The sequence below is a fragment of the Dipteris shenzhenensis genome, chromosome 6, assembly GCF_047967505.1.
Source record: "Dipteris shenzhenensis isolate YYH24624 ecotype China chromosome 6, Dip_SZ_1.0, whole genome shotgun sequence".
Taxonomy (NCBI): Eukaryota; Viridiplantae; Streptophyta; class Polypodiopsida; order Gleicheniales; family Dipteridaceae; genus Dipteris; species Dipteris shenzhenensis.
The window spans coordinates 15,311,861-15,322,977 of NC_141601.1; the positions used below are offsets into that span (position 1 = coordinate 15,311,861).

General features: G+C 45.7%; 1 protein-coding gene across 1 annotated transcript; it reads left to right on the forward strand.

The window, feature by feature from the left end:
- The first annotated feature begins 1,791 nt into the window (after positions 1 to 1,791).
- Positions 1,792 to 4,903, forward strand: LOC147900837 (arginine decarboxylase-like). The gene has a single exon (XM_087376144.1). It carries the CDS (start codon positions 2,404 to 2,406, stop codon positions 4,591 to 4,593), a length of 2,190 nt encoding a protein of 729 aa, XP_087232270.1. The 5' UTR covers positions 1,792 to 2,403; the 3' UTR covers positions 4,594 to 4,903.
- Positions 4,904 to 11,117: the final 6,214 nt, after the last annotated feature.

Below are 11,117 nucleotides of genomic sequence, written 5' to 3' on the forward strand. Positions count from 1 at the left end.
TTTGACTTCCAATGCAAAATAATGATATCATTGTTTTCTAAAGAATGGATCCACTAAATATTGTTTAAAGTGCATGTGCGCATTAAGTGTATTATAGATTATGTGTATTACATTACGTGCATTTTCTTTACATGCACACACTTAGACACCAGTTCCAAAGGAAGTTGGTGTAAATGGAAGGAATGTTGAAAGTAGTTATATAAAACTGTAAAGACCATCCAACATTTTAGTGCTTGTAGAGCGTGCAACTCTTGTCTTGGTATTTAAAAGCAACTTGTCTTATGAACAATAAAAGCCACTTTGAAATACATGTGAGTAGTGTACAAATTATTGTATATTGCCTAGAGCTATGGCTCTAAAAATAAGAGGAAAAGCATTGTTGGTTGTTATTACCCTCTAAGAAGTTCATCTTATTATGATTGTATGAGAAATTATCTTAATTTTCTACATTTCAAAGTTTCTAGCTTGTATACAGTTGTGACTATATGATGACTTTCAAGACAAGAGATGGGCAAAAATAACACGTTAGTTGTTTGCTCTTAGGGGTTCTGAGCATTAGCACCAAGTTGTTTAAGTATTCTTCCATTCAAGGTAAATGTCCCATCCCTAAAATTAAAAATTGGATTTGAAGGGGGAGAAATTAATAGTAATGTTGTAAGTGTAAGCAAATGGTGTGTTTTAGAGTGAAAGAGATGTGAATAATTAGTAGCATCTTAGATACAAGGACAGCTTCATGGGTGCTCACTTTAGGAAAGCACGAAAGATCAGGCTAAGTTTGTTAAGAAAAATCTAAGGGGGTGTAGAAAATGAGTATATGAAGTCGAAAGAGACCATAGACCACATAGATGAGATGCACTGTAAGACATTTAAAAAGGGAAAGGGATGAGAATATGGTAGTAGCAAATTCATGTGGAAAGTTAGTGACCTTTTATTGAAAGAGAAAGAAGGAAAGAATGGATATTTGAACTATCTAGAATAAAGTTAGATCGATTGGTTTCCTTCAAGGGGTCTATGAAATGGTGATGGTGTTTAATGCCATGTTTGCCAATTGTGGAAAGTGAAGGGGTTAGATCCCATTAGCATTATGTTTAGTTAGTTCTTTGATATATGGTTTCATCACTAATCCTTATTTCCTAATCATCCACATGTGCCCTCTTTTTCGGGCTCATTTAGAGATGGCCCTTGCTATTTCCTCCTACTTTGTGAAAATGATCGGAGGAGATGGATGTGAGGCGAGGAGAGAGGCGGTGTGAAAGTTGAGTGACTATATCCATTAGCATATCTAACATTTTAGGTAGTTGTTTGATACATGGTTTTCAGCATTGCTTTCTTAATCGTTTGTATGTGCCCTATTTTTGGGGCTCGTTTCTTGATGGCCCTAACTATGTTTCTCTTGGATTCTGAAAGTGATCGAAGGGGATGGTGAGGAAGGCGGTGAAGGAGGCGCGAAAATGTGGGATGAATGCGCCAAAGAAAAGGTAGTTGCAACAACAACATCAGAAAGGATAGAACGTTGTGGAGGGGGGAATGTGTGATATACATTGAAGGGTGTGGCAAAAAGGGCGGGCGAGGGAAAGAGATCGTTAGGGGGAGGTGGCATACTGAAGCCGAGAAAATAAAGAGACACAAAGGGAGGAAAAGGGCAGGAAACTTCGTGTTGAAATGAGAGGGTGGTGTTTGAGTATGGCGTGTGACCGGGTGTGTGCTAAGGGAGAGTAGGTGCTTTGTCTTGAGATACAATATAAAGAGGCCTCCTCCCTAAGCTTTTCGTCTGCCTCAACCAACTGCGTTTCTTTGGCCCTTCCACACGTTTTGTGCCTTGTGCCTCTTCATCTTCCTCCTCCTTCCTTCACATTCTTACACATTGCCCTTTTCCAACCTCTCTCCTTGCTTCCTCTGTTTCCACCATCCCTTCTCCTTGCCTTGCTTCCACCCCTCCTCCCTTCCCTTCACTCCCCCTCCTGATCTCTTTCCCATTCCTCACCCCTTCCCTTCCTATCCTTAAGGCCCGGCCTCTTTCCTTAAGACCACTCTTTCCTTCCTCTTATTCGTTTCACCAAGTAACCGCCCTCCTGTCGTTTTTCAATTTACCCAGCACCTCTAGCTCTTCACTCTTCCTTCCTCTATCGTTATTCGGTTTCCCAAGCACTCCTCTTCAATTCATCTTCACGCCCACCTATCGTAGAAGACTTTGTATTTTGCAATTCGCATCTATCCTCTAGAACGTCCTGTAACTGTCCTTCAATTAATACCGCAAGCCTTGCCTGGTGGATTGAATTTCCATTGCATCATTGTGCATTTATCGAAAACCGCTTCAGTGGTAGTGAGCCGAGGCTCCGGCCTCGGCCGCGTGGGCGGCCTCTGCCTCCTCGCAGCTTGTCACTTGGGCAAACCAAGAAAGGCATGCCGCCCCTGGCAGTCCTAGGTGAGAATTCTAGCTTCTTCAACGAGATAACACTGCCTTTGCCTGAACAAGACAGCAAGGGTTGGGCACCTAGCAAATCGTCCTCCTTCTATAGAATTGACAGTTGGGGATTTCCATACTTCTTTGCCAATGCCGAGGGTAACATGGCAGTTCGTCCTCATGGGAAGCATACCAAATCCAGTGAGGAGATTGATATCATGATGGTAATGCAAAAAGTTGTAGAGTCTAGGGTGTTGGGAGAGCTGGGCTTGCCTTCTCCTATGATCGTGAGATTTCCTGATGTCCTGAAGCATAGGCTAGAGTCCTTGCAATCTGCCTTCGATAATGGCATTAGGGCTAAGAGATACCAAGGACGATTTCAGGGACTCTTTCCCGTCAAGTGCAATCAGGACCGCTTTGTGGTCGAAAACATTGTTGAGTTCGGCAAGCTTTACGGTTTTGGCCTGGAAGCTGGGTCCAAGCCAGAGTTACTACTAGCGATGGCTGCGCTTTGCAAGGGGAGTCCCGACGCTCTACTCATCTGCAATGGCTACAAGGACGCTGACTACGTCTGTCTGGCACTGATAGCCAGGCAGGTTGGGCTGAACTGTGTCATCGTTCTTGAGCAAGAGGAAGAATTGGATTTAGTCCTTAAGATGAGTCGATATCTCTCCATCGCTCCTGTAATAGGACTTCGGGCCAAGCTGAACACAAAGCATGCTGGTCATTTCGGAGAAACGTCTGGGGAAAATGGGAAATTTGGGTTGTCTTGCTCGGAGATTGTTGCAATTGTCCACAAGCTCCGTCGTTTGAGCATGCTCGGGTGCCTCCAATTGCTTCATTTCCATATTGGGTCTCAAATTCCTTCGCTTGCTATTCTCAACGACGGCGTCAGCGAGGCAGCTCACATCTACTGCGAAATGGCTTTGATGGGAGCCAACATGCACTACATTGACATTGGCGGAGGTCTTGGCATCGATTACGATGGCTCGAATTGTGCAGAGTCAGATCTGTCTGTGGGTTACACAATGGAAGAATACGCAGAGGAGGTTGTGGAGGCTGTGAAGGATGCGTGCGCCATGAAGAACGTGAAGCAGCCTACATTATGCAGCGAGAGTGGGAGAGCTTTGGTTTCTCACCATTCGGTTCTGGTGTTCGACGTCCTCTCGGCTCAGGAGAAGGGTGGGAAGACGGGAAGAGATATGGGGGTGCCTCTGGAGGTGGAGGGGCTTCCTGATGAGCTGAGCAGCCTGCACAGGAGTCTGGTGGACTACGCCCGAGCTCGTGACTACAAGAACACGCTTGAGTGCGCCAAGGAGCTGAAGCTGGCGTGCACAGACGTGTTCAAGCACGGCCGGTTGAGCCTGATGCAGCTCGCTACAATCAACAGCATTTACGAGGTGGCATCCGCGTTGGCGGCGGACGATAAGGGACATGAGAAGACCTCCACATTGCCCCCATCGCTCTCGCCCAAATCATTAGATCCGTTCTCTCACGCCAACGGAAGCGAGAAAAATGATATTGAAGGAAGCTACAATGCAATATACCGAATGAATTTGTCAATCTTCAAGTCGATGCCGGATACGTGGGCAATTGGGCAACTGTTCCCTATCGTCCCTCTACACAGGTTGCAGGAAGAGCCGAAGGTGCGAGCCATTTTGTCTGATCTAACGTGCGACAGCGACGGAAAGATCGGCAGCTTCGTGGGGAGGGATGCGAAGGGGAGAAGGATGAATTACTTAGCGGTGCACGCGATGGAGGAAGGGAAGCCATACTATATGGGCATGTTTCTTGGCGGGGCGTATCAGGAGGCACTGGGAGGGATGCACAATCTCTTCGGAACACCACCCGTGGTGCATGTGGTGCTCAATCGAGGATCATCAACCGCGAGCAATTTCAAGGTCACGAAGAGCAGCGATGGCCAGACGGTAGCTGATGTTCTTCGCTGCATGCAGCACGAACCTGATTCCATGCTCGAAGATCTCAAGCTCCGGGTGGAGAAATCCTTGAAGGATGGCGACGACGACGACGATGATGCAGCTGCCAAGTCCCTCATCCACACCCTGGCTTGCAGCTTTGCCTCCTCCACCTATCTCTCCACCACCAACGTCAAGTCTTCTGCAGTTAAAAACTTCTTTCACTCCAAGCCTTCACTCCCCCCCGAGCACGCTGCGTACTGTTGTACATAATATCTCATCAACTCCCTTCGCTTTCTCATGATTCCTATCCTCCGGCCTATCAGCAGTCTCTGCACAGCTTGCAGTTTAGTTGTCTGTTGCAATTTTCTGTCCTGCTCAATGCCTGTACGCGGCGACGTTGTATGTTCCCATGGTCAACACAGAGCTTGACTCTGCTTGACATATTAAGATACCGATCATGGCTGATTGATGAGTCGTCTGCCGTTGCTTTTGGTGTGAACTCGTGTCTGATGAAGAAATAGACGTGCAATGGGCGTGTGGCTTAATTCTTTTCGATGCTCTTTTCGGCTAAGCATTTGTCGATCAAGTTCCGCCGGTGTTCATGGATACGACGTAATTCACGGACGATTCTCCGTTGTCCACTTATGGCTCGTTGAGGCGATAAATCGCATTGCCATGATCCGCGCGAAAGCGATTTTTGAGATGAATGCGCACTGCGCCCCCTCCTACAGTTCAATTGAAGTATGTAGAACAAATGACACGGCTAGGACAATCCTTTCTTTGCTTGAACCAGAGGCATTGAGCATTGCCTTGTTTCTGTTTTTATTCACCACGCAGATTAGCAAAGCGGTTTATGTGAAGTTGGCATTGCTGCTGATCGTTTGTTTAAAGCGGCCGGAGTGATGGAACTTTCCCAATCCACTGTATTGTGCGGATGCACATAAAATCCACGTATCTCAAAAGCAAGGATCTTAAAACGTAGTGATTTTGCGAGACTTTTTGGTGTTGTGGTCTTGTGAAGGACGGACCAAGTGGAGAGTGCTACTTTTTGGGTAAGGCCAAATGAGAGACAAAAAGGTGGTGTATAGTAAAGGGATGTCGAAGCCGGGAATTGATGAATGGAATGAGAAAGGAGGTAAAAGTGCTGGAGCGATGTAGAAGGAAATGTGAGGGGGGAGACAAATGACGGCAGCGGACGAGGAGAGAAGCATGAAAAATGTATACCCTCCCACCTCCAACCCAAAACCCAAAACCTTTTTCCGTAGAACCAAAACCTCTTTCTGTAATCGTATACATATAGTGCGCAGGTTATTACAGAATTTAGAGTTTGAGGTTGAGCTGTGAAGATGTATGCATGGGGTACGCAAGTTATTACAGAAAGAGGTTTTGGGTTTACAGGAAGAGGTTAAACCGTATTCATCAAGTGTGCAAGATATTAAATAGAGAGGTTTTGGGTTTAGAGAAAGAGGTTAAACCTTATGCATGAAGTGTGCAAGTGATATCCGTAACCGTGTGCAAGATAGTACGGAAAAGCTTTTGGGGTTACAGAGAGAGGATGCTGCGTACAAGTTATTACAGAAACAGGTTTTGGGTTTACAGAAAGAGGTCCGTAAGCACAAGTTATTACAGAAAGAGGTTTTGCAAGCAAGCTATAACAGAAAGAGGTTTTGGGTTTTGACTTAAGGACGAGAAGAAGAAGATTGAATAAAATCGGAGGACCACTGCTTTACATGCATCTATGATAGACTGAATGATCAAGTTGCTGTTGCAATTCCTTTGTGGTAGGACCGGACCAGCCTGCCCTGCCCTTCTGATCCTGCACCATTATATACGTCTCATGATGCAAAGTGTCTTGCCATCTGCAGCTGCTTCATACTCTGCTATTGGAGCGTACCCCTTGGCACCCCTGTCCTTCCCATATGATTTGCAGCAACCTGCCCCAAGTAAGTACTCTCCCAAGTTGTGCCCAAATTTCACACCTAGTTTATGCCCCCCCCCTCCCCCCCCCCCCCCCCTCCCTTTCCTTTCCTTATTATTTGTTTCCTTCCCCTACCATTTCTGTGGTCACATGAAAAAGGGGAAGATGGTCCCCATTTTCAGTCTTTGACATTAGGGGAGAATTGAAGGGCCTCCAATTAGTGTTTCCTAATTTCAAGGGATTAGAGAGTGATTTGATGTGTACCAATGAGAGTGCTAGAAGAGGTGTGGGGCAATGGTATGTTGAGATGGAGGGTGGGCAGGCCTACAGAGAGCCCCCATTGGTTGCTCCCCTTACACTAGGGACCACCCAAACCATCCCCCTCTCTCTTAACCCATGTTTGACCCTCCTACCAGGTGCACCTCCCCCACATGAGCCCAAAACTGCCTTCAATGGGATGGTAGGGCCCTTCTAGCGAATTTTTCTTCTCCCCTCCCTCTTTCTAGGGCCTCTACCCCCCACTGTTTTGGTCCAGCGTGCCAAATCACTCCATTTGAACCAAGTCCCACACATTTTCCCTCTTCCCCCTCTTTCTCTGCTCCCTCCTGCTCTGGCCTGCTTGCTACAGCTCCTCTCTCTCTCTCTCTCTCTCTCTCTCTCTCTCTCTCTCTCCCCTCTCCCTCTCCAGTGCCTCTGTTGGAGCTGCTCTGTCCCTCTCCTTCTCCCTCTCCCGTGCCTCTGTTGCTATTGCTCTGTCCCTCTCCTTCTCCCTATTCTGTGCCTCTGTTGGAGCTACTCTGTCCCTCTCCTTCTCCCTCTCTTGTGCCTTTGTTTTGCTGCTGCTCTGTCCCTCTCCTTCTCCCTCTTTTGTGCCTCTGTTGGAGCTGCATTGTCCTATGTAGGAGTCCTATTCTTGCTATTGCAACCTCTGCAAGCATGGTGAGGAGCAAGGCTACAAGACGACGCAATGCTGTGACCTCTTGTGTCTTCCACAACACCAGAAATGCATTGGATGAGTGGATCCCTTGCACCTATAGCTTAAATGACTGGATAGTGATGAAAGGATCGGCCAAAGGTCCACATAAGCTTCCCAAGAGCAAGAGAGGTGACATCTTGCATGAGTGGAAGGGGCGCATCTTGAAGTTCAAGTTTGGAAAGAAAGGATGGCTCGCAAAAGTGCAACATGTTTACATGGGAAAAGATATGCCGCTTCCTCCATCATTCAATCAATCTAGGATACCATCACACTGTGAGTCTTTCTATCTATGTACCTTTTTCACCTGTAAGTGTAATGAGTCCATTTGGAAATTTTGTGTTTGGTTTCTAAGAGCTCTTATTCATGGTGGCAGATGTTTTCCCTTCGGACTTCGAGGAGTGGGAACCAATTGAATCATTCATAGGCAAGTTCACTACGATTCATGAGGATTTAGGTGAGCAAATGCATGGCGGGGAGAAGTTGGCCTCCTTGTGAATGAAGAATGTGTATTAGTATAATGCAACATACATCACTCCAATGACATCATCAAGCTATGGCCGTCTACAAACCATTGCACCATCACAACTTTAAGACATGGATTGTAGCAATGTGGACTCGAGGACATTGCAATCGTACAAGGACAAGATTGCAAAGGATGTGGGCATGGCCATGAAGTTTACATTTGAATCCAAATGGGCAAGGTTATCTTGGCTTATGCCTCTGCACATTTTTGCTTCTTTATTTCAGAATATACATATGCATAGAATAAAAACTATGTGGTCCTGCAAGCCTGTAGATGAAAATGCTCTTGAAGATTTACTCTATTGATGTTGAAGAGGGAGATGTCAAGAATCTGAATGTCACATCGCAATGGACTCTAAGGGATGTGCGAGAACACCTATTGGTCATGGAGAACGGCATGTCAGAGTCCTTTTACTTTACCTTAAATGGTGCTAAGAGCAGCCGCCGTGTGGAGAAGTGCATGCATAGTGCCAATTTCATTCCTCTTGCAACTTTGAAGATTGCTAACAATGTGTTTGACTAGTGCAGCATTTAATTTTTTGTCTGTCAAATCCTAGTTATTGCTTCAAAAGATGATGGATAATTAAATTAAGTCCTTCGGAGCTGCTGAAGTGCAAGGCATTGTCGCGTGCTATCGGATACTCCAACATTACTTAGAATGCTGACAATGTCATTTTGGTACATTGCCTGGCTACTATCAATGTCTTTGGATCGAACTTTCATGGCAGGGCATTGACGACAACAGCTATGTCTTTGGCAGCAGGAGAGGAGGATGTTAGTGCTGTTGCGACTAGATTTATATATAGGAATCCACTAGGGGATTCAAAGACCCCTATTCTCGATGTATTCGAACTAGCCAAGAAGAAAGATAGCTTGTGAGGCCTTTTGTATATATAAACATATATTTAAATGGATACATGACTACATGTCTTTATTATTTGTTTTAAGTTATCATTGCTCGTCATGAATTCCATTGTATTTTGTTTAAGTCGTCGATGATATATTTTCTCCATCATTTTAATTGTGTTAATTTAATACATTTCTAGCCAATTTAGTATCATTTTCACCGATTCTGGGTATCGAAAGTTTAGAATGCCCAAATTCGTGCCATGGCAGGTTTTGGGCTTTTTGGAGTCCTGGCGACGTGCTGGACACTTTTCCCTTCTACATGGCGGTGAAATTCCTTCAGGATTTGATGGAATTCAAAACTTACATTAAAATGATCAGTTACTGCAGTCATAGAATGGAAAATACACAACAATGCAATAGTGTAGAGAATGTCGATATATTTTATTAAAAAAGATCGGCCCTTGGGCCTTAGATACAAGATAGTGCCTTCAAGGGTAGGGGGTGGGCTCTAAGTCCTAAGAGTGGGTTGCAAGAGAATCTAGGGCTTCAAACTTGGGTCACTCTGTAGCCACTTCGCCAAAGCCATGTCCTTGTCCATGACCGTGACGCACTTTGCATGGATGGCACACAAGTTGGCGTCCTCGAATAGAGCGGTGGTCACTTGCTCCGCAGCCTCTTGGAGCACCCCCATAGCTCCTGTGCTAAATTGCACATCGTCCTTGTATCCCTCTGCTATCTCTCGTACCACATGTTGGAAGGAAGCACGTGGGATTAGGTTGTCGGTGGTGTTTTGCATTTGTCCGATCTCCCTTAGGACCCACGCTCCTGGCTTTGCTCTGTACGGCTTCCTGACTCTTGGTGGAGGCTTTACAGGTACTCGAACATGATCCCACGGCCTCTTGCCTACCTTGAATTTCTTCTGTTCCTCCTCTCGCGGACGTCTTGAGCTTTGTCCTTCTTTGGGATGGGGCTTCCTCGGCGTCTGCTTTACCCTCTTCATGGGCACAGGGATCATCTCTACGATGGGCTGTATCACCGGGAGAGGGAAGATGGTTCTCTTCCTGGCAGTTTGTTGGCCCTCAAGAAGCCTCTCTATGTCCGGGAGGTTGTCGAGGCCTCCACCTTTGTGGATATTCCCCCATTGTGTATGTGAGAAAGTTGCAAGTGCTCAAGACTCCTTCCTTCTCTCCCACTCTCTTCACACGGCATCAGAGCTCGGTTCGTGGTAAGGAGCTCAAGAAAGCAAACCAAGCTTGGGTGTCCTAGTAAGAGGATCAGTGTTGCTTTCCTTTTTTTCGAGTTTGGGAGCAAATCTCTGCAGGTAGCATAGCCGAAAAGTGCAAGAGTGCATTGTCTCAGATTGGGATGCCCTTCGCGGTGTGGCGAGAGGGCAGTATATGCTACGGGGTGTGGCAAAGCCCTCATTGAAATTATTTTTTTGATTCGAGGCCATTTCGGGGCCCGTTTTGGTGGTGGAAGTTTCCGCAGGAACTTAGGAAAGTGCCTTGTTTTTGCTATGCGACCACTATTCTGCAGGTCGGTGAAAAGTTATCGCAGAAATTGCATTGTATGCCTGTGCGCAGAGATATTGGGAGTGACAGAATCATTCTTATTGCCTGTTGATGCATAATCATCACTAGGAAGTGACTGTGTGGTCAAATACCACTCTCGTCAGTTTTGCAGATTTGCCCTTGTGAGGCATAAGTTGTGTTTTTTTTGCAGTGACAGAATATTTTGCAGTGTTCTGTAATGGCGTCTGATGCTCTTTCATAGATTGTCACTAAAAAGCTTGACAAGAACAACTTTCAAGCATGGACGAATTTCCTTAAGGGAAAAGGCTATTGGGAGTTCATTATTGGAGCTGAACAAGAACCAGCTATTCCTAATGTTCCCAATCAATAGGAGTTGCAGGCATTTAAAGGCTGGCATGAGAGAGCCAGAAAAGTTATGTACTAGCTGTCTATCAGTATTTTAGATTCTATGATTGTGCATATTTAGGATGCAAGCACGCCGAAGGAGGCGTGGGATACTTTGACAAAAATGTATAGCACAAATATGCAAACCAGGAAAACGCAACTCAAGCAGGAGTTGCATGATGTGCAGAGAGAAAATATGAGCATCAATGACTACCACATGAAGGTGAAGAAGATTGCAGATGCACTTGCTTCTATTGGGTCGCCAAGTTTCTGTGACCTTGAATGGGAAAGGATTATGTACAATTCCAGACATCCATTGCCGTTTGTGAGAATTTGAGGAGTTAATTGCTCTTTTAATTTCTGAAGAGCAGAGAAATGGTGGTGCATCTTCTTCAGGAGGAACTTCAAAAGAAGCTGTCTTCTACTCAAATGCTGGAAGAGTTAGAGGTAGAGGTAGAGCAAGCCGATTTGGAGGCCGTGGCAGAAATCAAAATATGCAGCAAATTCAAGAAAACTAGTCCTATGGAGGAGGACGTGGTAACTTTAGAGGCACGGGGAGCCAAAGAGGTCGTGGTGGATGGTAGAGAGGCCAAAATGCAAACAACAATGTTGA

Bases quoted from the DNA above. Each gene is read 5' to 3' on its own strand.
- LOC147900837 (XM_087376144.1), top strand. From the start codon at position 2,404: ATGCCGCCCCTGGCAGTCCTAGGTGAGAATTCTAGCTTCTTCAACGAG.